The 26391-nt window shown below is 34.1% G+C and overlaps 1 protein-coding gene and 1 long non-coding RNA gene across 2 annotated transcripts in view; both read left to right on the forward strand.

The window, feature by feature from the left end:
* The first annotated feature begins 6110 nt into the window (after nucleotides 1-6110).
* LOC118738765 lies at nucleotides 6111-6540 on the forward strand. The gene is made up of 2 exons (XR_004992950.1): nucleotides 6111-6199; nucleotides 6277-6540. It is a non-coding gene; the product is annotated as an uncharacterized LOC118738765 (long non-coding RNA).
* Nucleotides 6541-7232: 692 nt separating this feature from the next.
* LOC118738764 (calcium channel flower) overlaps nucleotides 7233-26391 on the forward strand; it is a 37197-nt gene continuing 18038 nt past the window's right edge. Inside the window, exons 1-2 of the mRNA XM_036469726.1 lie at nucleotides 7233-7456; nucleotides 8687-8794. Of these exons, the coding sequence (XP_036325619.1) occupies nucleotides 7329-7456; nucleotides 8687-8794 (236 nt within the window). The 5' untranslated portion in view covers nucleotides 7233-7328. The remainder of the gene's footprint in view (nucleotides 7457-8686; nucleotides 8795-26391) is intronic.

Genomic DNA, 26391 nt, shown 5'->3' on the forward strand with positions numbered 1-26391 from the left:
TTTTCACGAAATGGAAAACAAAACACCGCGAATCCACGCAAGAACGCTATATACACACTAGGGATGTTAATTTTTCGGCTTTTTCCGATCCCGGGATTTTCGGGATTGCTTCTATATTGTTTGAGAAGCTCTCCTACCATGAAATAAATAATAAATAAATAGGTTTGAAACCTACTTTTTTATTTAAACTGGCGGTTTTATTTTTTCTCTCTGACCGCAGGATTTATTTTGGAGGACTTTGTAATTTCAAAGATATGATTAATTCCAAAAATTATTGAAAAATTCAATGCAATGTAGAATAAAAAAAATGGGTAACAAATGCAATAGGAAATTTCTTTAGAATTTACAAAATTTAAATTTTTTGGATTCACAAGGACGAATAGGTAATTTTTAAGCTGACAAAATTAGAAGAACGAAATTCGAGGATGTTATCGGGTGAATACAAGCCCCTAACATATATTTTTTTCAAAAACAAATATTGCGAAATTTCAAGGATAAAATTTTAAAATTTCATTTTCAATATTTACCAGCCCTTCTGCACTAGAAACTTGAACTTGCTTAAGTTCTACAGAATTTCCTCATTAATTTTATACCCATACTTCTTCTCTGAGCACATTTCTCTGAATTTTTTAAATCATTACTGACGTCAGAGTGAAAAACTAAAACGCAATTTTACTATATTTGGCCCATGGTCTCGCGAATATATTGATATTTGTGTTTAAAATTTACTATCGCGCGGTGTTATATGTATACTGAGCTAGACATTTATAAAAAAATATTAATTTTAAATAAAGTTTTTTAAATCCAATTATTCCATTAACTCACATGCTAACATTGACTATCCTTTTAAACTATGTCCAATGAACTCAATAAATATCCCAGTAATATCTCCCGATGATGTAGTAGTTTATCTCAAATCCTTAAAGCAGTCCTTCAGTTATGGTATCTGGTCAGGTCCTCACTTGTATTCTTATAAATTGTTCTGATTATCTCTATGAGCCGTTAACAGCGTTATTTAATTTATCTCTTAAAAATTGCGTTTTTCCAACTATATGGAAGGAATCGTTCATAACCCCGTTACATAAAAGCGGTAGCAGATCTTCAGTGGAGAACTACCGGGGAATAGCTAAGCTTTCTGCAATTCCTAAATTATTTGAAGCAATTATAACAAATCAGTTGACGCATTCTATCTCTTCTAGCATTTCATATAGTCAACATGGATTTTGCAAGGGCAAATCAACTTCTACAAATTTACTTGAATTAACATCCTATATCTCAAAAGCATTTAGTGAAAGCAAAACTTTTGATGTTATATATACTGACTTCAGTAAAGCATTTGACAAAATGTGCCACTCGTTGCTCATCTACAAACTTGATCTTCTTGGTCTTCCACCTAATTTTCTACGTTGGATCTCTTCATACCTCTATGATAGATCACAAAGGGTAATGGTTAAAAATACTATCTCTGACGTCATTGATGTTACTTCAGGAGTCCCTCAAGGTAGCCACCTAGGCCCGGTTCTGTTCTTGCTTTTTAAAAACGATATTTCTACAGATATACAATTTTCCAAAATTTTAATGTATTCAGATGATGTAAAGCTTTATAAATCGTACGTTTCAATTAAAGAAAGGTCTTTGCTACAATCAGACTTAGACAGCATGGCTTACTGGTTTCAAGTAAATCTTATGCCTCTAAATCTTAAGAAATGTAAAGCAATGAGCTTCTCGCGAAGAGCTGTTCATCCCGCTTCTTATACAATAGGTAACCATAACCTGGAACAGGTATACAATTTTGTGGACCTTGTTATCACAATGGATCCTAAGCTTTATTTTAATCTTCATATTAATGTGACAGTCAACAAGGCTAAAGGTGTACTTGCATTTGTGAAACGATGGTCAAAAGAATTTTGTGACCCTTATAACACTAAAACCCTGTTTACAACGTTAGTTAGGCCAATTCTGGAATACGGTTCGGTGGTTTGGAATCCAAGGTATCAAATTTACTCAGACAAGATAGAATCAATTCAAAAACAATTCCTACTTTTTGCTTTAAGAAATTTCCGTTGGGATTCTCAATATAACCTTCCACCTTATACGAGCCGATTAAAACTTATTAATCTTCCTACACTTTCCAGCCGCAGGCAAATGCTTGGTACAATTTTTATAGTTAAATTACTAACAGGCTCAATTTCAAGTCCGCTTCTTCTTGGCGAAGTTAGCCCTAATGTTCCCTCCCGGGTATCAAGACAATTTTGCCCTCTATTTCTGAAAGCTTGTAAAACTAATTTTGAATTGCACGACCCACTCCGTTGCTTATGCCAGGATTTTAACTCTCATTCCAGCACGTTTGATATAGCAGATCCGCTTTTCAGCATTAAGAAATCGATACTGTCCTCTCTCAATAGATGAGTCATTAAAATAAAGACATAAAATCGGCTGATGAATTTAGTTCTGTAGCTGAACAGTTTTAGATCTCGACACTTAACAAACTCCTGCCTATCGTGACTCGGCGCAAAAATTGAAAATACTGGTTCCGTACGTCATGCAGACTGCGCCCCTCGTGCGGATGGGCGGGAATGGAGGGTAAAAACCGTTGGGATATTATTATAAAAAAAAAAGAAATATAGCCAATACTGGTCAAGAATAGGAGTTTATATTATTGCCACCAGTGCAAATACAAATCCCGAAAATCCCGGGATTACTTGCTAAGAATCCCGGGATTTTCGAGACCTTAAAAAGTCCGGTCTCCCGGGACATTTAACATTACTAACACACACGGCTTGCCTGAACCAGCCGTTAATGAAATGAATAATCGAACGGGCCCTTTTCGAAAAAACCCACTTCTTCTTAGTTATATTAATTTACATACATGCGAAATTCGAGCATGAGAAACAAAAGTGAAACGATTGAAACGTGCATTTCTTTCTTGCGCAAGAAGTCAAAACAGATTGTGCGCGATCCAGCCACGCGAGTCGGGCCCGCACGCTGGCAAATAAAAATTCATTCCGACCAAACTATATCGAAATGCACGCATTTTTTTCATAGATAAATGCAGAAATGTTTATTACATAAGTAGTTGTTCAAAATTTTCGTCCACGAGGCGCAGAAATTGCTAAAAAATAAAATTTTTCATAAAAAATTGATTGAAAAGCAAAACAAAAAAAAATTTTTTGTAACGCAAATAATTTCATTGTATCGTTTAATGTTTCTTAAATCTGCACCAAAAAATTTTTTCAGTCGGACACTTACTTTCAAAGAAAAATAAGAATTTCCAAAACACTGCTAAAATGTTCAATTGTTGATTAAAAAAAAACTATTTGGAATTTTACAACAAAAATTACACAGTGTACTGTTCGACTACAAAACTCGGCGCTGCCTGAATATCATTGGAAAATATTAATGTTGGTAAATTCGGTGCCCACTTGAAGAAGCCTCACCCATATATTATTGAAAATGAAAAAAAAAATTGGTGCGGCAAATGTTAAAATTGTTTTTGATAAACTTTTTGGTGCTGATTAAGAATCCGCAAGTAAAAAGTTTCCATAAGCTCCTGATTTTGAGAAAAATGAGGTCAAAGTGTCAAAAAATCGCGTTCTTTGCAATATTTAAGAAGCTCTATAAAAGAAACAAAAGGTTATAGAACCTTCCACTTAGGCTTAAATTAAAGCTAGAACTCTCGACTACTATCCCTGAAAAGACCATCCCTGCACCTTGACCTGATGGTCACTTATAGTCATTTAAAGAAGAGCAAAAACTGATTTTGGCGAAGTTTGAGTACCTACCGCAGTTAAACAAAAGGAGATAGAACCTTCCACTTGGGCTTAAATTAAGGCCTAGAGCTTAAGCTTAAATTTAAGCCTAAGTGGGAGGTTCTGTCACCTTATATCAGCTTCTCAAATATTCAAAAAAACGCAATTTTTTTACACTTTGACCTCATTTTTCTCAAAATCAGGAGCTGATGGAAACTTTTTACTGGCGAATTGATTCTTAATCAGCACCAAAAAGTCTATCAAAAACAATTTAAACATTTGCCGCACCAAATTTTTCCATTTTTGTCAGCCTATCTAATAACATAAATTAACTAGCAGACCCGGCGAACTTCGTCCCGCCCAAAATACATTTTTTGTATTGAAACATTTTGGTTAAACAGCTCACGTTCATGATTTTCAGTGACGCATTTATCTTCTAATATTACGGTTTGGTGGTTGTCAAAGGGCATATTTCCATTGCCGACTTAAATAACCCAGCAAAAGTGTATATGCATACAAAGATACGTAATAGTTTCAGTGCGTTTGAAAGGCGCCACGTCCCCTTTTCAAATAGCCCCAATTTTCTCTAGTAGTATGCGACTGTTTTCATATATCTCCATACCATGCTCGTGTACTCTACCATGAACACTTCCAGAGATATGCAATATGAAAAATTCGGTTTGTATGGGAGGTGCCACGCCCCCTGGACCAAGCGGTATGAAAATTTCATAATGAAATATACTTCATTAAAAGAATTGTTTAACGCTCGGATTATTTTCAACTTGAAGATGAAACCAAAGACGATATCTAATTGATTTAAATAACGCTAAGATCCCTTTTGGAGAGTTGAAACAGTGCATTGAACTCTTAATGGATTCCACGGTTTTCAAATTCAACAACCTCTACTATGAGCAAATCTTTGGTACTCCGATGGGGAGTCCAATATCCCCTATTTTAGCGGATCTAGTTATGCAGGATTTAGAAGTTTCCTGCCTCGATAAGTTGAGCTTTGAGGTACCCTTTTACTATAGATACGTGGATGATATTATCACCGCTGTCCCTAAGAATAAACTTGATGAAACTCTTAATACCTTCAATAATTTCCATTCCCGTCTGCAATTCACATTCGAGCTAGAAAAAGATTACAATATCAACTTTTTAGAAGTTTGCATAACGAGGTGTGATAACAAAATTTCTTTCGATTGGTACCACAAACCCACTACCTCGTTCCGCTATATTGATTTTTACTCGTCACATCCATTGAGCCAGAAAGTGGGAGTTGTTTCTATGCTTGTTGATAAAGCGACTAAGTTGGCGGATCATAAACACCACCAAAAAAATTTAAAATTTGTTGAAAAGGTCTTACTAGCGAATCGTTACCCTCATAAGTTTATCAAGTTCTATGTTAGGAAACGCTTACATAAGAACAATAGTGATAATTTAGATAGAAACCTACAGTATCAGAATAACCGAACGGAAAATTTAATGGTGCTTCCGTATATTGAAGGGTTCTCAAAAACAGTGAACAAAATCAATAAGAAATATAATTTCAAAACTATTTTTTCTGTTAATAATAGGGTTAATGATAAATTTGTTAAAAAGTTGAAAGACCCTTTAGAAAAAGATCAGACCCAAGGGGTGGTATACAAGATAAACTGCAAAGAATGTGATAGTAACTACGTTGGCCAAACTAAGCGAAAGCTAGTGACCCGCATTAATGAACATCGAAAAGACATTAACAAGTTAAATCCAACCTCTATGACTACAGTACATAAAGTTAACACAGATCATGATTTTGATTGGGAACAGGTCAAAATTTTGGATAGGGAGAAGCATTGGAACAAACTTAATATTTCTGAGATGATTCACATAAAGATTAGTAAAAATACATTGAACCGACAAAGGGATACGGAAAATTTGAACCCTATTTATAATAAACTCCTTACCAATATTCGGTGTTAATTAGTTTACATTTCTCATCGACAACATAAGTTTAGGTATTAGGCGCACAGAAAAGATTGCGCAAAAAACGGCACAGCTGTTTACTTTTCTCTTTGTGCTGTATAGTTGGTGTTTTTTGCACTGCTGAACTATGATACATACATGTATGTATCAATATTGCATGCTTGCATTCCTAATTGTTGATATATCACGGTTGACGCTCTAGTTAGGGACAGAGATAGTATACACACTTATTGGTGTTGTTGTTTTGCTGCCCTTAACTAGTCTAATGTGCCTTTGTTTGGCGTTTAGTTTAATCTTTCTGTTTTTATGTTTGATGCTTCTCTCGCTTCATATATATGTACCTGCTCGTCTTGTTGTAACGAATAGAACTTATAAAACTTTGACATTTGAGTTAATAATTCGCTCGCTGTTCGTTGGAATAATTTCAATTTTTAAATTTATTATGCCGGAAGATTTACAATTGTTACGCGCTACTCCCATAAGAAGTAAGCCTTTTGCTTTTTGCGTGTTTTATATAAAATAGAATATTGTGTGTATAAATTTGTATTAATTGTTTTTATAGACAGGGTAAACATACCGCCTATTTGACCAAGTTGCGGATACATATATGTGTGTATAATACGATGGACAATCCATGGTGCCGCAGCTTAATTTGCGTTAAACACACATATATATATTAGCACAGATTTTTGTAAGTACTCTATGGCTGATAAATATTAGTGCTATGATTATGTGACTAATTTTTTACCTGTTTTAGTATAATTCTGATGAGGGTGCAATATTAGCACCGAAAGCTAAAGAAATAAAATGACATAATACTTATCAATTTGGCTCGTAGATATCGTCTTTGGTTTCAAATATACTTCACATCCGATTCTCGTACTTACCATATATACACAAAAAATTTCATAAAGATCGATCGAGCCGTTTAGGAGGAGTTCGACCACTAACACCGTGACACGAGATTTTTATATATTAGATATAATAAAGAAAAATTGGGTTTGTTTCGAAAAGGGCCCGTTCGATTTTATTTGACTTTGAATTCAAACAGTTTGTAATTTCATCGGCTAACAGAATCAGGTAAAAAACCCATATGCAAGAACCTTTCATTTACGGCTGGTTCAGGCACACCGTGTACAGTCAGTGCACTCAAACAAGAAGTTCGTTAAAAAGCATGGCTACCAGGGAAGCCGGCGGCGGGAGCGGGACGGCTGCCAGCCCAGGAAATCGGGGAATTCCCCACGAGTTGGCTCCGCTGATCGCTACTCTATTTTTCCTGTATACAGGGTATTTAAAAAATCACTATCTTTAAATATGTATTTTAATTTCAATACATATGTATAATAAAAAAAAACACAGATGGGGTGTAAGCTTTAATATACTTTCGGTTTCATCAAATACGAAGAAATAAACCTCCATTTCGTATCACTGTATAAAGTGTGAAGCTATTAAATGCACATTCATACATACAATATGTATTATTACATAATTATATTCGCTTAATACATAAATCTATTAACTTTATATTTTATAGTCTGTATACTTTTTGGACTGTGGAACATCATCGGTATTCTGCTGCTCAATGTTTCCTGCCTAATCTCAGGTATCATACAAATGGTGGTTGGTTTTATAGTGATGGCACTGGAAGCGCCATGTTGCTTCTTTTGCATAGACTATGTAAACGATGTGGCTACTCAAGTAGAACAACGCCCATTATGGAATCGGGCTGCCTTCTACTGCGTGTAAGTAAATTTACATACATACATATGAGGCCTTCTTTTTCATATCGGTTACCAAATTTGGTGTCACACTTTCGAATCACTTCAAATTGTTTTTTTTTTGGGGGTTCCATACATGAAGTGAGTTAACACGTATTCGAGGAAATTTCTTTCTAATTTTTTTCTTCGGAGATATGATCTGTCAAAGTTTGAATTTTTTCAAATCCTTATATCTCGGGTTCTGATCGTCGTAGAGACTTCATCTTAACGTCGTTTTAAAGCTAAAGAAACGGGCTTAAAATTTCTATATGTAAGATGCTCATGATTGTCCTAAAGCTAAATTAGCTATTAACAGTTGAACTTTTTGATGTTGATTTGCCCAGTAAGTTAGGGATCTAAAATTACACCATCGCAATCCTTTTTTAATTCGCTTTAAGAAAATGGTAAAAAAAAATTGTCATTTTTCAAGAACTATTTTTGAAATATTGTGTTTTATGTATGACAAGATTGTTTATTTTATGAGAATAAATAATTTTTTGTAATTTGTTTTCGAAAACTTATGATGAGATACATATATATATTTAAAAAAGTGTTAAAAATCGGGTTTTTGCAAACATTTAAATTTTATTGTGGATTCCGATAGAATACCTCATCATAGGTTTACGAAAACAAGTTAGATACAAAACATTGTTGACTCTCACAAAATAAACCATCTTGTCATAAAAAAACAATATTTCAAAAATAGTTCTTGAAAAATGCCAATTTTTTAACCATGTTTTTTATGGAGAATTAAACAAGGATTACTATGGTGTAATTTTAAATCCCTTCTTTACTGGTTTCACTATGCAAATCAACTTCAAAAAGTTCAACTGTTAGTAGCTAAGTTAGCTTTAGGACAATCATGAACGTCTTATATATAAATAGAAATGTTAAGCACGTTTAAAACGAAGTTAAGATAAAGTCTCTACGATGAGCAGAACCTGAGATATAACGATTTGAAGAAGTGCAATATTAGTCAGAATCACGAAAAAATACAAACTTTGACAGATCATATCTCCGAAGAAAAAAATTTAAAAAAAGTTTCCTCGAATAATTGTTAGCTTATTTCATGTATAGAAAAAATTTGAAGCGAATCGGAGACATGATATAATTTTTTTACAAAATCTGTCCGACTTAAAAAAGAATGGCTCATATATAGATAGGTGCATATGTTTATGAAAAATCAATTGTTTTACTCATAATTTATTTGTGCAGGATCGCTATACCGCCAATAATTTTGTGCCCAGGACTGGGTAGTATTTTCGCATGTGGTCTTGTATTTGGCACTGGTGTGATATATGGTCTCATGGGACTAGGTAAAAAGTAAGTATTACAATTTTCCAATGTCCTTATGAATAATGCTTGTGTTTAATAGCCATTGAGAGGCTCAAACGTGAAACTCTACCAAAATATGTTTAATACTATGTCGGGTTCAAATGTTTTAATATTTGTATTGCTTGAAGAATATATCGCTCGTTTGCCACAAAAACGTCAATAGTAAAAAAATACATATGTATGTACATTAGGGTGGCCCAAAATTGCATGTGGAAAAAGTAAAGTCGGAATTTTTATGCTCTCACCCCCTAGGATTGTTCTATACCGAAAAAAGTATACCCTTATTTTTTATTTTTTAAATAAAAAAATATTTAGAGGTCGCTCAAAGCGCCCAAAGTTTTCCATACATTTTATATGAAAAAACAACTTTTCTTAGAAATGGTATAGAATAGTTAAAAATCAATATTTTTCTACCAGAAAACTCTGTTTATCTGCAGGAGATTCCCAATAATAATACCCAATTGTTTATTTAACCATTTTTTCATCGCAACTATAATTTATAGGTCCGCCAAAACCTACAAAAACCCGAAAAATGCAATGGGGCGACCAATAAAAAATCATTATTAAAAAGGGTTAAATAAACAACTGGGTAATATTTCAATCATCATTTTCAATCTCAAACAACAACTTTGAACAATTCCTTTTTACTCTCAATTTTATATGATTTTAAAATGTTGTAAGCGCCAATCTATTATAATTATTACATATGTGTATTTAACCCCTGTAGCCAACTTTCTATAAGGAACGCAATGAATTGCCAAATGAAATGTGAAATGTCATAACTGGGTACTTTGTAAATCACCTGAAATCTTTGTCAGATTATTTTTCGGATGGTAGTAGTACCTAATATAGGTTTGGTACAAAATCCATCTACGAAGCATTCATAGATCTCCAGAGTACTTCGACATTAAAACACACATTTGAATCTGAGTCTCTGAAAGAGTTTTGAGTTAGTGTTAAGAGTAAATATCGATAGTCCTCTGCAATAACGGCACAACTTAAAATTTCATGTTTTTGAGTTATATAGAGGATTATGTTTATAAATAACCATATTTTTCTGTGGCAAAACAGCATAGGCTTAGTTGTTACCAATCCGGCAGAGGCGCAGTTTTGCCATTTGTCACAAAACCGAAGTAGCCAACCCTTACTATTGAACAGTGGTACACTTCCCACATTTATCGTGAAGTCAAAAACTCTCGATAGGCTTGTCATGCTTTTATGTGAAACAACGACACTTTTCGTATCATACCGTTGTTCATTTCATAGTTTCAGGAGGACACTTAGTCATTTTTTAATGGGAATAATTTCCCCTATAGAATGACTGCAAATAATCCGGAATAATTACGTTCCAAGACATATTATTGCTGCATTACGAAACACAAAATCTTTAATTTGCTCTACCGAAATATAAAAAATGTTGAGTTGTGCCGTTATTGCAGAGGACCATCGATATCATGAAGTCGCTAAAAAGCCCATCTTAACTTTGCTTCCTTCTGTCACAACGTACTCTGTCAAAAGGGGTATCAGCTTACAGTTATACAAAAAACAAATTCATGTTGAAATTGGCTGCTACTCCAGAAATGTGCATACAGCTTTCAGACATTATTTTATACAATAATTAATAACAGTGAAACAGTTTCATTCTTCACATTAAAATTTAAAGTATGACTATTTCTATTAAAAGTTTTCATTCATGTTTAAATTGTTCTGTCTTTGATTTTTAGTAGTTTGATGTGGGTTCCATAAAATGAAAGGTATTTAGTAAGGGTTCTATCATCTTAAAAGTTTGAGAACCCCTGAACCACAAAAGGCATTTTGAAGTTTTCTGGCACCATTTTCATTCTTAGCAGTTTTGAAGAACGCCCGATTTCCGAGTTTTAATGAAAAACACTCTATCTGAGAATTTGGTTGAAGAACGCCCTATTTCAGGATACGAATCAAAAATGCCCTATCTCACTTCATTACTGAAGGATTGAAAATGTGTTGCTATAGGGCGTTTTTGAAATGAATTCTTAAATAGGGCGTTCTTCAACCAAATTCTAAAATAGGACGTTTTTGAAGTTTTTTGAGATAGGGCGTTTTCGAACTGGCTACCGAGATAGGTCGAATATCCACTCAGCAGTCGATATACTCTATCTCTTTAGCAGAAAAAAATCATTTTCCATAAAATCCGTTCCCTGCTAATGACAAAACTTTTTAGCTTTGGCTGATGAAATTGACCGAATAACAGATGCGTTCAGCTACAGGAAATAATCACTGAAGACAAATGGCATAAAATATGTATGTCACTTTCAAAAGAAATGGCTCAATTAATAAGCCTGGTAAGCAGATTATGCTCAATGTACCAAATAACTAAACTCGCAAAAAATTAAAATTTTGAAATAATTTTTCTTTATTATTCAATTTGCGATATGTACTTCCTCTATTGTTTAAGTTTTTTACAGAAATTCAAATTTAGATTTGCTTTGTTCCAGTCATTAGGCCTTAAAATTTCATATAGTTTACAAAACCAAAAGATTTTCTACGTTTAAGTAGAATAAATAGACGCCTGGTACATATTTTGTTAAGTATTTTAACAGATAATGCTCAACATATAGCATTCATTCGACGGTTGGCGAAGCTCTGAAATGGGTCGATTCGGGGCGCAATTGAAGATGCATTCAGACACAGGCAACAGATTTTTAAATTATGGGCACATACCCTTGTGGTCAGCTGATTAAATTAAGTGACATTTTGACAAGTTTTGGTTATTTTTATTAAATGTTTATATTTTTTTATAAAAGTCTAGCACATAATTTTGACGCTCAATTTCTTATTACCGCTTCGCAAAGGCCACATAAATTTACATACATATACAGGGTGTCCCAGAAGTGACGTGCCAAACTTTAGGGGAGGGTGGGTGGGGGGGGGGGGGTGAGCTCACTGATAAACAAAAAATTTTATTGCGGAAAAGCAACAATAATTTTCATTTAAAACGGCCTCGAGCTCAATATAAATTGTTGAATATAATTGTTATAAAGGCCAAAAAAATAACAAAAAAAAATGTTCAGGTAAAAGTGTCACCATTTTTGAAATATTTACATTTTTTCGAATTTAAAAAAAATCGTGCCTTTTCATGTGTTTTCTTTAACTGCAACTACAAACCGGGCAATACTTAGTAAATTTTTTATGTAAAATACTTCCAGATAGTTGCCTCTCCATACTCAAATGCAATGTAGTTAAAATATATTAAGGAACCATCATAAAATTAGGACTATTTCGGGATTTTTAACTTTTTGATATTTTCTTCCCCAACTTTGACTATCTCGGGTGAAAAAAAATGTACTGAGCTATAACTTTACATTACATAAAAAAATTGCTCATTTAATAAAGATTTCAGAAAGGTGCCACACTTACTGTTTTGAATAGAAAAAAAAAGTTATAGCCGCTTTTGTGGGTAAAGGACTGAGACACGCTAGAATGTATTTAATAGATTTAAATTGAATTTGCTCTTGTTACCGTCAAATGACATGCTAAATAGTTCAAAGGTACATAATTACTTGCTTCTGACATTATTTTATGTTACTTACCGGAATTCGGACTAGAGTCTATAACAAGGGCTATATCTATCAATATTTTGTGTGAAGGATGGGTTCACGTGAAATAAGATATACATGAGTTGTTTGAAGAAAAATTTATTCATTTATTGATAAAATATGCTCAAATTGGCGACCTTCTACTCTAATACAAGCTCGGCACCTTTTAAGTAAAGACGCTTTTAGAGGTCTTAAACTCAATTGGGCTATCTCAGCAGCAGCTCCATTTATTTGTTCCCGCAAATGCTCTTCGTTTTGAATTGTTTTTGAATAAATTTTGTCCTTAAGACAGCCCCAGTAGAAAAAATCGAATGGATTCAGGTCTGGCGATCGAGCGGGCCACGTGATTGGCCCGTATCGTCCAATCCATCGGCGAGGATAAGTTTCGTCTAAATGAGCTCTTACTTCACGCCCGTAGTGAGCAGGGCACCTGTCATTTTGCAGCCATAGTCTTCGCCGCAGGTTTAAGGGTACATCTTCCAAAAGAGTTGGAAGCCGTTCCTGAAGGAACTCTAAATAACTGTGAGAATTGAGCGTTGGCGGCAGTTCCACAGGTCCCAATATCTGACAATTAAAAATACCGCACCATAAATTTATTTTGTACCGGCACTGCGAACGATCTTCTCTCATTTCGTGAGGAGTGTCTATCTGCCAACTGTGAAGGTTATGTAAATTAAAATAACCATCACGTTTCACATCGCTCCAAATTATTTTATTAAAAAAGTTGGGGTCTGATGCATGCATTCGCAACATTTCACGGCAAAATCTAACCCTCGACAGGTAATCTCTTTCCTGTAGAGCCTGAACACGTTGAATGTGGTAGGGATGAAATCGATGGTCTTTTAAAGCTTTGTGAACTGTAGTTTTTGGTATTCCCGTCCGTCTTTCCATCGTTCTCACTGAAGTCGATGGACCTAGTTCCACTTTCTCTAACACAGCTTCAACATCTACCGTTGCAGGACGTCCTGTTTCGCCGCCACGCTTTCCAGGTATGCGACCTTAAAAAAGTGAAAAATTATAGTTAACAAGCAAGCAAACAAGAAAGGTGTAAAAATCACTTACCTTCATATATTTCTCTATGGGTCCGGGCGAATACTTCACGACCCGGATGTCGACGATTGGGGTATCCCTCTGCATAGAGTCTTTGAGCAGCTCTGGCATTACAGCAAGCTTCACCGTAAATTAGGTGAATATCCGCATATTCATGCGACGTATACTGCGTGTTCTCTGTCATAGTATTAATAACACAATGTTCGAAGGGTCCAATTTCACAAAATTCACTTTCACTAATTCCGGTAAGTAACACAAAATAATGTCAGGAGCAGGTAATAATGTACCTTTGTACTATTTAGCATGTCATTTGACGGTAACAAGAGCAAATTCAATTTAAATCTATTAAATACATTCCAGCGTGTCTCAGTCCTTTACCCACAAAAGTGGCTATAACTTTTTTTTTCTATTCGAAACAGTAAGTGTGGCACGTTTCTGAAATCTTTATGAAATGAACAATTTTTTTATATAATGTAAAGTTATAGCTCAGTACATTTTTTTTCTCCCGAGATAGTCAAAGTTGGGGAAGAAAATACCAAAAAGTTAAAAATCCAGAAATAGTCCTAATTTTATGATGGTTCCTTAATATATTTTAACTACATTGCATTTGAGTATGGAGAGGCAACTATCTGGAAGTATTTTACATAAAAAATTTACTAAGTATTGCCCGGTTTGTAGTTGCAGTTAAAGAAAACACATGAAAAGGCACGATTTTTTTTAAATTCGAAAAAATTTAAATATTTCAAAAACGGTGAGACTTACCTGAAAATTTTTTGTTTATCAGGGAGCTCACCCCCCACCTTCCTTCCCCTAAAGTTTGGCACGTTACTTCTGGGACACCCTGTATAAGTATTTGCAATATTGGATTGGATTTCCAAACAATATTTTAACGATTAACCAGCCATTTGTGAATATCGACAGCAAAAAAAGATTAAAAATTAACGCGTTTTCGGGCGTCTTGAAATTCGCACTTTAGCCTACTAAAATTTAATAGGCTATAAAACTGCTTACCTAAAATTGAATAGGCTATAAAACTGCTTACCTAAATTTTTTGGGTGCAATTATTAAAGTTCTTTGAATTTTTATAATTTTTGTCTGGTTATGTAATGTTCCAGACTTTTATAAGAAAAAGTAAGTGCACCTGGGACACACTGGAGAAGTGAAACTTACGTTAAACATCTAGTTTGTCTCATAACCAATATATGTATGTACATTATAGGAATGTTAATCTCGGAATTTTCGGGATTTGTAATTTGCACTGATGGCAATAATAGAAGCTCCTTTTCTTGACCAGTATTGGCTATATTTCATTTTTTATTTAATAATTAATATTTTTTTTTTAATCTAGCTCATTGTACATATAACACCGCGCGATATGTATGTACATTATAGGAATGTTAATCTCGGGATCCCAGACTTTTTAAGGTCTCGAAAATCCCAGGATTCTTGGCAAGTAATCCTGGGATTTTGGGGATTTGTAATTTGCACTGATGGCAATAATAGAAACTTCTTTTCTTGACCAGTATTGGCTATATTTCATTTTTTATTTAATAATTAATATTTTTTTATAAATCTCTAGCTCATTGTACATATAACACCGCGCGATAGTAAATTTTAAACACAAATATCAATATATTCGCGAAACCATGGGCCAAATATAGTAAACTTGCGTTTTTAGTTTTTCACTCTGACGTCCGTAATTCAAAAATGATTTTAAAAAAATCAGAGAAATGTGCTTAGAGAAGAAGTATGGGTATAAAATTAATGAGGAAATTCTGTAGAATTTAAACATATTCAAGTTTCTAGTGCAGAAGGGCTGGTAAATATTGAAAATGTCATTTTAAATTTTTTTCCTTGAAATGTCGCAATATTTGTTCGAATTTCGTTATTCTAACTTGGTCAGCTTAAAATTACCTATTCGTCCAAAAAAATTTAAATTTTCTAAATTCTAAAGAAATTTCCTATTGCATTTGTTACCCATATTTTTATTCTACATTGCATTGAATCGTTTAATATTTTTTGGAATCAATCATATCTTGGAATCACAAAGTCTTTCAAAATAAATCCTGCGGTCAAAGAGTAAAGCGCCACTTTAAATAAAAAAAGTAGGTTTCAAACCATCGTACAATAATTACAGGTATTGTCTTCCTAGAGAGTTTCGCTTCACATCGAAATTCGTGCTCCCTTATTTTCATTTTGACGCAGTTCAATGTTGATTCTTTTACTTTTATTTGGCTTTGCCTTTTGATTTCGCTCAATTTAAGTTTTATAATTTTTCAAAACAAAAGGAAAAATGTTTGAAATTAAGTGAGCCAAACAAATTTTGAGTTTATTTACAAGAAAATGTTTTTTTTTCGGCTTTTGCAAATGGAATAAGTTCTCTGTAAGACGGTTTGTTGAAAAAAATACGTGAACATATCTGTGTTCGTATGGAAAAGTAGCTTAAGCTACATACTAAGCTTAAGCTACATAATTATGTCGCAGCATACGATTGCGAATGACTCACTGGCGCTGAGCCGTTGAACAACTTTTAACAAATAAACGTGCAAGAAATAGTTCCGAAACTAGCAAGTCAATATTCTTACTAAGTTTCATCAAAAAATTCCTTGTCGTTTAAAGAAAAAAGTGAGTGCCGCATTATACTAAAGCCAGCCTTTCGACATAAGCTACTTTTCCATACGACAGATATACATATGGTATATAGGGTATGGAAAAAGGGATATTTCCAGCAGTAAACGTTTTAGTGTTTGCAACAATGATATCTTTTAAATAAGGCAGATCGGAATATGCGCTCTCTGGGAAGACAATACGTGTAATTATTGTACCATGGTTTCAAACCCATTTATTTATTATTTATTTCATGGTAGGAGAGCTTCTCAAACAATATAGAAGCAATTTTTTCGATTCAAGCTGTTGAAAAGTAATGAATATCTAAATTGCGACCAGGGTTGCCACTGACGAAAAAAAATATTTACCATCCACTTGAGAAAAAATATACCAAATCTAAAAAATATCTACCAATAAATTTTTTTATAGTTATTTTAATAAAAACTATAGCTTTATTTTTTCCTTTTTTTCAATTAAAACTAAAGTTTTGTTATTTTTTTAGTTATTTCAATAAGAATTAAAGTTGTTTTTAAGGAAATTTTTATTAAGCTAATTATACGGTATTTGAGTCATATTATTAGCATATTCGCAGTTTCTTTCAAATCGGAAGTGATGAAACTAAAGGCAACAACGAAACTTCATAATTTGAAAAACTTCAACTCGAGTTATTATAGACAAATACTTCTTCTTTATTGGCGCTGTAACCGCCTAAGCGATTTTGGCCGAGTCCAAAACAGCACGCCAGTCATTTCTCTTCTGTGCTAACTGACGCCAATTGGAAATGCCAAGTGAAGCCAAGTCCTTCTCCACCTGGTCTTTCCAACGCAGAGGAGGCCTTCCTCTTCCTCTGTTATCAGCATCGCGGCCCGCGTTGAAAATTTTCAGAGCAGGAGCGTTTCTGTCCATTCCAACGACATAGCCAAGCCAGCGGAGCCGCTGAATTTTAATCCGCTGCACTATGTCTATATCGTTGTAAAGCTCATACAGCTCATCGTTAAATCGTCTGCGATATTCGTCATCACCAAAAGGTCCGTAAATCTTTCGCAGAATCTTTCTCTCGAAAACTCCAAGAGCCGCCTCATCAGATGCTTTCATTGTCCATGCCTCCGCGCCATACACCAGCACAGGCATGATGAGTACTTATAGAGTGTGAACTTTGTACGACGAGAGAGTACTTTACTTCTCAATTGCCTACTCAGCCCAACGTAGCACTTTTTGGCAAGAGTGATTCTCCGTTGGATTTCAAGGCTGACAAATACAGTGACTCAAAAAACCACCTGGTGATTTTTTTATTATTCGCAATGTTTTTCAAGTAAAAATTTTTTGTTGTTTTAACTAAATTCATAAAAATTAAGGATTCAAACTATATACAACATTTAGAAAAATTCAAAAAATTTTCGTCCAAATTTCGAATTTTTCACTCTGAATTTTTAGAACAATTTAAGATACCGAGTTTTAAAGCAAATAATACTTGAGTATAGCTCACACTGTGGTTCCCGTTGATTTTTTTTTTTTAATTTTTTGCCACCAGTCTTTTGTGTTTTTTATTTAACAATTTCTATTGATAAAAAATTACGTTGATTAAATTTTTTTTGCGAACAAGTATAGTGCTTCATTACATACCTGTAAATTTGTTTTTATTTGTATTTAAATAATCATTTAAAATATTTAGGCAATCAAAAGCTCCCCGGGATTCCAGTAAAATGAGTTTTGAATGGAGCACGATATGTTCGCCTTATATCGATATACATTTATACGTATGTAAGTATATAAAAAGTATGCAAAGAAATTTATAATATAAAGATAACTACGAAAAATAAATCGGTAACGAAGAGTTCAACAAATATCTACCAAAATGAGAAAAAATATACCTTTTTACCAACCCAAATTTTTTCTACCAATTTTGGTAACAATTTACCAAAGTGGCAACCCTGATTGCGACAACGCCATCCCAAAAATCCCGGGATCGGAAAAAACCGAAAAATTAACATCTCTTGTTCATTAGACTGCATCACCCAAAAAAGTTGCGGGTTTTCGCCGTGATCAAAAATTTATTATATTTGAAGACGTCCAGCAAACTATTTCGGAAAAATATTAAGATTTACGTAAGCTGGACCGATTTGAAAATACCTCAACAAATTCAGTTTTTTATGAATAAAAATAGTTTCTTAAAGAACTTTTTGGAAAAAATCCCCTCAGATGACAAAACAGATTAAGCTTAAAAAATCTGCATAAAAATATTTAAAAATCTTTTCAACGGAATCGTAATAACGACATTTTTTATGCTATTTTTTTTAATGGTTTCAAAGTTTGATTTACGAAAAACTTGAATAACTCGGCCAAAACTATTCTGGCTTAGACTTATGGGGTTTCAGTAGAAAGGTACTTTCCCACTCTTTTTATTTCTGTACCAAAAAAAAAAAACTCGTTCACGTCCCTTTTTTTATCAAATACCAACACATCTTAATTCAACTTGGAATGACGCTCTTCCATCCTACCTTTATCTTTCATCATTTAAATGAGTATTAGCAAAGAAATAAAAAGGGGGTGACCCTTTCAATGATACCTCACAAGTCTAAATCGGAATAGTTTAGGTTCAGTTATTTAAGCTTTTCTTATACCAATCCTTGGAAAAATTTAAAAAAAGGCATCATTACGATTCCGTTGAAATTTTTTTTAAATATTTTTTTTTTTTAATATTTTTATGCAAATTTTTTAAGCTTAAACCTCTACCCTATTCGTTCTAATTAAATTTGCGTTATTCTGTTTTCCTTTATCTTCATTTTAATCTTTACCGATAACAAAACCGATAAAAATATCGATAAAAATAGCGATAGTAAAATCGATATTGATACCGATAGAAAAATCGATAGCAAAATCGATAAGAAAATCGATAACGAAATCGATAAGAAAATCGATAAAAATATCGATTATTATATCGATAAGTCCCGAAAATATCGATAGCAAAATCGATATTAATATCGATAACAAAGCCGATAAGAATATCGATTATTATATCGATAAGTCCGGAGAATACCGAAAATCCCTAAAATCCCGAAGTAGTTCCCAGATTAGGTCTCTGTGTGTCTCTATCTATATCCTTTTCTCTATAATTACCTTTATTTTAATCTTTCTTCCTCTATCTATATCTTTGTTTTTACTTTTATGTTCATCATTTTCTTCATCTACATACTCCCCTTCACCTTTGCCCTTATTTAAGTAAAGTGTTTAAATTTAGTACCTTGATCTTCATTTTTGCCTTTATCCTTACGCACCTTTGTTTTTGTTTTTATTTTTACCTTCGCCTTTATCCGTTTCTTTATCTATGTACGTACTCACCTTTACTTTCATTCTTGTATTAAGTAGTCTTTTTCTACGTGGTATTCTTTAACCTTTTATTAGCAAGTTTTTGTTAAATTAATACCATTTGTATACATTTAAGAAGCACTTGATCCCGTTCCAACCATTTCCGTGTGCAATTTCCGTTGAATTTGCCAATTTACTCCCAACCAACCAACCGCCGCTAAAGAAGTTTCATTTCAATTATAAACATTAAATAAACAAAAGAAAAATATCCAAAACTGGTCAAAATGTCACATAACTTAATCAGCTGACCACTAGTGTACATATGTATGTACATATCTGTGATAAAACAACCTAAATGACTTTAGAAGGTTTAACTTTGGATTAAAAAAGAATATTTTTCCCCTCAAAAAGTTTATATTTTTATGAAGCTTCCATTGCAAGGACATTTAACTGCACAAATAACTGGTTCATCGTTAAAATATTGTTTGGAAATCCAATGAAATATTGCAGATAAATATGTATGTATGTAAATTTATGTGGCCTGCACAAGGCTTAATGAGAAATTGAGCGTCAAAATTTAAAGGCGGACGAATTCATTTAAGGATATGGCAGCCGTATAAAAACAAAATTTACGTTTGCAGTGGTGCTGCAGTATAACGAATATTCGGTATAACGAACACTTTTTCAGTGCATTGTTGACTATCTAACGAATGTTGGAAATTTGAAGAGCTCGATATTACGTATGCTTTGCATTTTGTTTTACGACTGCTTCGAGAAGTGCATAAAATGATCGGAAGAAAATAATAGGTTTGTAAAGTAACTTCTCCAGTAAAGCATTGCAGCGAGAGCGTAAAAGCGAAATAGAGCGTAAAATTGAGAAGAAGAGAAAACTAGCAGGAAAAGTTATTGAACACAAAACTAGCAAAAACTTGCAAGTAACCAGTTGTTGGACTGTTTTGAGACTCTGCTGCAAACATTTTACTGTTTATAAATAAGTTTTAAACTCTTTGCTTTACACACAAGCACTTACACAGTCCAGTACATCATTAATATTTTGATTTCCACTCATTTTACTTATGTTTGTACTAAACCAATTCAACAAATGGCGACTTTTCACATTTATTCTTCTTCTTCTTCTGCTAGCTAATTCCTGCTAGTAAAAATTTCACTAGCAATAATTTGCAGCTCTCTCGTGTTATCACGCTCTCGATTCGGTGTTCTCTTGCAAGTTTTTTGGGTTACCCAAAATATGCTTCTAAAAACAAATTATAAGCGCCTAAAATATGCCAATAAATTAACATAGGAATTCATACTGTGCATGTTTGTAGATACATATGTACCCTGCAGCGGAAAGTACTAGTCGGGAGTTTTGGAGTTGAATACCGGTACCTCGCAAATCTACCACCAATGCTTCCTGCTGTCGCATTTAACATGGAGTTGTCCTAGGAGGTGACAATTGCCTCCCTCTACGTAACCGTGCCCTAAAGGTTTCCATAACAAAACACAGTTACTTGCTTTTGATGAAATCTTTGTTAATTGTTTGCCAATCGAAATTATAACGGCGCGCCATGGCGGGTCAACGTCGGGACAACTCATCTGTCAAGAGCGAAACATATAAATATGTAGTATTATCTTTCTCACACATAAAAAACTTAATATAAACACGATGTGAACGTGCACTTTGATATTTATTTCATTTTCGACACAATTATTTCAGAAATTTTTATTATTAGTTCTAAACCTAACAACGCAGCACAAAGTGTCCGAAAATATGCATTTACTGCAAAATATGCTGAAATATGCATTTATTGTAAAATATGCTAGAATATGCTCTAAGAAATATATCTCAAACTTTATATTTTTTGGAAAAACGTTTAAGCATTTCATCAGCGTGTACCTAACATGCCTAACAAAAAACATGCCCGAACATATTTTGGGTTGCCCTAGTTATCATACACTTTTCCAGTAAAAATTAGTATCTACTATTGGTTACTATACAAACCTAGTATGAAGCATGAAAAAGCACTCGATCTTATTTCCCGTCCTCAAAAACAATCGAGCATATCAGACTTCTTTTCCACGAAATAAAACCACCTCAAATCTTGAAAATTTTGGTGTGGAGCTCCGGCTTTAGTTCTCTGACTTAGCTTTTTCTTTATATTATAACCTACAGTATTGGCCAATTCAATAGCACCCCCATTTCAAAGTCATATTGTTTGCCACTCATGTTTATTTATTTATTTTTAAGAATTTTCAATTAAAATACAGTTCATTCTCTCACCGAAAACGTTCGGGGGTTCTAAAGGGGGTATATGTAAAGTTTTAAAGAAAAGGGGCCGAACACCTTTTGCATAGAATACCTTTCTGCATAGGCGGCCTTCGGCCGCGCTTAGGGATTATAACCCTTACTACGTAGAATTCTCCTTTCTGTGTGACCTAACTGGTGATGTAACCTTGGAAAGGATGAGGTAACTAGAATTCCATTTCTGTGTGGTAAACCTGGGGCTGGCGCCCCAGTGATGTCTATTTTGGTTGGCCATAAAGGAAAGCCAACTGCACCTTTCTGCACTTAGGCCGCACTTAGGGATTATAACCCTCACTACGTAGAATTCTCCTTTCTGTGTTGCCGGAAGAGGGGAATATGACCCCGAGCCCCCTACTATTTATTTTTATCTGAACAAAAGAGTCTTATCGTATTTTCCTTTTAATCGTATTTTCTTTTGGTCTTGCTTTCCACTCTTGGCTTTTTTAGATATGGCAACACAGTCCTGCTGCCATTTGCACATATTCTGCATGTACTCTCATAAAATTAACAACAATCAATTTTTGATAAAAAAAACTAATATACTAAAATTATTTATTTGTTTCAACGTGCATACTCTAACTGCGCATATATTGAGTGTAAATAACCTGTAAATTTAGTGGAAAGTGCATTATATATTGTAAAATAGTGCCATAAAAGTTGGTTAAAATTACAAACTTTAATAACAAATCCCTTAAAAAGTATAAGGTTGCGCGCTTTGAAACTTCATACAGGGAGCTATTAGACCCCCCTCTACCTCCCATATTTTCCTTAATGCTGTACTCCGGGGTTACCAATCTAAAGCCCACCCTATTTTTCAGAGATCTTGGACATATTCGATATTGATTTGAAGCAAGAACGAACACATTTGGCCAAAAAACTGCTGTTCCATTAAAACAAAACAATGCACGGGTGCACACGTGTGTAGTCACAACAGAAAAAATCCATCAATTGGGCTATGAACTCCTACTCCATCCATCACCACAACGTCTATTACCTGTTTCCAAACCCAAAGTAATAGCTGGGTGGTAAGAGAGTTATGTCGATTGAAGAGGTCTGAAACAAATGCATATTTTGAAGACCCTGAAAAACCTTTTTGTTATAAATATTCGGTGAAAAGACAAACGTGTCTTGCTGCTTGCAGAGAATCAGATAGAGAGCATTTATTTCAAGCTTATAAAAGAATGTACATTGTGATAAATACAATTTGACATACATACATTGACAGCTCTCATAGTTTAGTAATCTATTACATTTTACAACACCCTCACTAGAGCTTCAATTAATGTTATTTAAAAATTGTGTACATATATACCAAAATATATATGTACATTAGACTGCATCACTCCCCATACAAAAAAAAATCGGTACTATTTTTCCATTGGAATTATAACATCTATTATATTTTAAGACGTCCACCATCTGAGGGGACTTTTTTCAAAAAGTTCTTTAAGAAACTATCTTTATTCATAAAAAACTTCATTTTTGGAAGTATTTTCAAATCGGTCCAGTTCACTTAAATCTTAATATTTTTCCGAAATATTTTGGTGGACGTCTTAAACTATAATACATTTTGTAATCCCGGCGGAAAAACCGCAACTTTTTTTGGTGATGCAGTCTAATGTACATACATGAGTTATTCAGTGACAAATTTCATTTAAATTCAAGTTTTTTTTTTCTTTAGGAAAAATTCAAAATTAGCTCACTTATTACGTTAAGCCGTACTGTTCAATAAATTTAGTCAAAATGGAGTTGTTTACAGGCTATGTCCTGATGTCTGCAATCATTTCATAAGTGCTTTTGTAATTTAATTTTTCAAACCCTCTGCAAGTTTCTCACGAATAAAATACTTTTTGACATCTATGTGCTTTGTTCGGACATGATAATTGTTATTCATAGCCAACTTGATTGCTCCTTGGTTATCACAATAAAGCTGCATTGACCGCTGTATTTGTCTCGATCCATAAGAAAATACTTCACTTTCGAACCGCTTAAGCCAAAGTGCATCTTGAATATCTGCTACCATGGACATAAATTCGGCTTCCGTTGATGACAACGCGATGGTAGGTTGTTTGCGCGTTGCCCATGAAACCGCACCTCCTTGCATTAAAAACACATAGCCAGTCAGCGTCGGAATAACCAACCCATTCTCCTTCGCTGTTCTTTTGATACGTCAATTTTAAATCAATTGTGCCCTTCAGGTAACGAAGTACCCTCCTTGCCGTAATTAGTGTTGAATCGACTAAGTGCACTCACTGCGAATGCAATATCAGGTCGACTAATTTGAGCGGCATACATAATGCACCCAATTGTTTCCTGATAAGGTATTGAGTTCAATTCTTGTTGTTCCGTATTCGACTTTGGACACATATCCTTCGTTAATCGTTGGTTTGGATCCATAGGTGTACTTACTGGGCTGCTATCGGTCATATTGAATCGGCGCAAAACATTTGTTAAGTATTGCTTTTGATCAATGGAAATTAGGGCTGTGCGATTATTCGATTACTCGAACAAGGTGGTTAATCAGTTTTCCGGTTAATCAATTACTCGATTAATCAAAATTTTGATTACTCAAAACGATGATTAATCGAGTTACTTGATATATGATTACTCAAAAAAATAAATTTTGCTCGTTAAATGAGTTTGCTTTGGAAAATGCTTATTTTCTTTTTTACATTCTGTATATGAAAAAATTATTTTTTGAAAACAGAAACGTTGTATCAAGGAACTTCAACTGATTTATATGCAAACAGTACTTTGAAATGTTGATTACTCATTTTACTCATAATGTTGATGAATCATAAAGTAAATTACTCATATATTTTTGTTTTTGGTTGTAATTGAACTTTTGAGTAATCATAATTTCCAATTAATCGAATAATTGAGTTATTTACTTCATGATTAATTAAAATTTTGAATAATTAATTAATCGCACAGCCCTAATGGAAATGGATCCATCGCTGTTTCGTGTAAGGTTCATACCAAGCACATTTGTAGCGAGTCCCAGGTCTTTCATTTTAAAATGCTTAGATAAATCCTTTTTTAGTTTTGTGACCATCATACTATTGCTACCAAAAATTAGTTTGTCGTCGACATCTGCATCTTGATGCTCTAGGAATATTTCTGCATCAAAAAGAAAATTTTGAAAAAAATGTCGCTTACGTTATTTTGGCGGTTAGGGCTCGATATACAGCTAATAGTACAATATTTTGAGCCGAATGCTTAAAGTACACGGATTGGTCAACCGTTGACCTAGTAAAGTTTAGTTGCTGCGTCAGTACGTAATTTAGTTTCATATTCCATACGGGACTGGATTGTTTTAATCCATACAATGATTTGCGAAGGCGACATACCCTATTAGTTTTGTCCGCAAAACACTCCGGCTGGCGCATATAAGGGGCACCGAAATTGCGCATATGGAAACTGTGCATTTAGACATTATTTCGGTTTCAACCGAAACTGTGCATGTATGCTTTATTTCGGTTTTTACCATATGCATTATTTCGGTTTTAAACCGAAACTGTGCATGTATGCATTACTTCGTTTTTTTTCATATGCATTATTTCGCTTTTAAAACGAAAGTATGCATATGCATAATTTCGGTATTTTCTCATATGCATTATTTCGGTTTTCAACCGAAACTGTGCATGTATGCACTACTTCGGGTTTTTCATATGCATTATTTCGGTTTTCAACCGAAACTGTGCATGCATGCATTATTTCGGTTTTTGTTATATGCATTATTTCGGTTTTCAACCGAAACTGTGCATGTATGCATACCTTCGTCTTTCACATATGCATTATTTCGGTTTTCATCCGAAACTGTGCATGTATGCTTTATTTCGGTTTTTGCCATATGCATTATTTCGGTTTTCATCCGAAACTGTGCATGTATGCATTATTTCGGTTTTTGTTATATGCATTATTTCGGTTTTCTAACGAAAGTGTGCATATGGATAATTTCGTTTTTTCTAATATGAATTATTTACTTCTACTTAGTAAGGGTTTTAATCCCTAAGCGCGGCTGAAAGCCGCCTACGCAGAGAAAAGTTCTGCGCAAAAATACGTCCGCCCTTCTTTTCCGGCAATACAGAAAGGAGAATTCTACTTAGTAAGGGTTATAATCCCTAAGCGCGGCCGAAGGCCGCCTACGCAGAAAGAAGTTCTGCGCAAAAGTACTTCCGGCCCCCTTTTCCGGCAATACAGAAAGGAGAATTCTACTTAGTAAGGGTTATAATCCTTAAGCGCGGCCGAAGGCCGCTTACGCAGAAAGAAGTTCTGCGCAAAAATACTTCCGGCCCCCTTTTCCGGCAACACAGAAAGGAGAATTCTACTTAGTAAGGGTTATAATCCCTAAGCGCGGCCGAAGGCCGCCTACTCAGAAAGAAGTTCGTTTTCATGTATGCACTATTTCGGTTTTTGTCATATGCATTACTTCGGTTTTGAGTCGAAACTGTGCATGTATGCATTACTTCGGTTTTTGTCATATGCATTATTTCGGTTTTGAACCGAAACTGTGCATGTATGCATTACTTCGTTTTTCTCATATGCGTTATTTCGGTTTTCAAACGAAAGTGTGCATGTATGCATTATTTCGGGTTTTTCATATGCATTATTTCGGTTTTCAACCGAAACTGTGCATATATGCATTATTTCGGTTTTTTTCATATGCATTATTTCGGTTTTCAAACGAAAGAGTGCATATGCATAATTTCGGTTTTTCTAATATGCATTATTGCGGTTTT

Source organism: Rhagoletis pomonella, unplaced genomic scaffold (genome assembly GCF_013731165.1).
Source record: "Rhagoletis pomonella isolate Grant_MI unplaced genomic scaffold, Rhpom_1.0 Rhpom_scaffold_00005, whole genome shotgun sequence".
Classification (NCBI taxonomy): Eukaryota; Metazoa; Arthropoda; class Insecta; order Diptera; family Tephritidae; genus Rhagoletis; species Rhagoletis pomonella.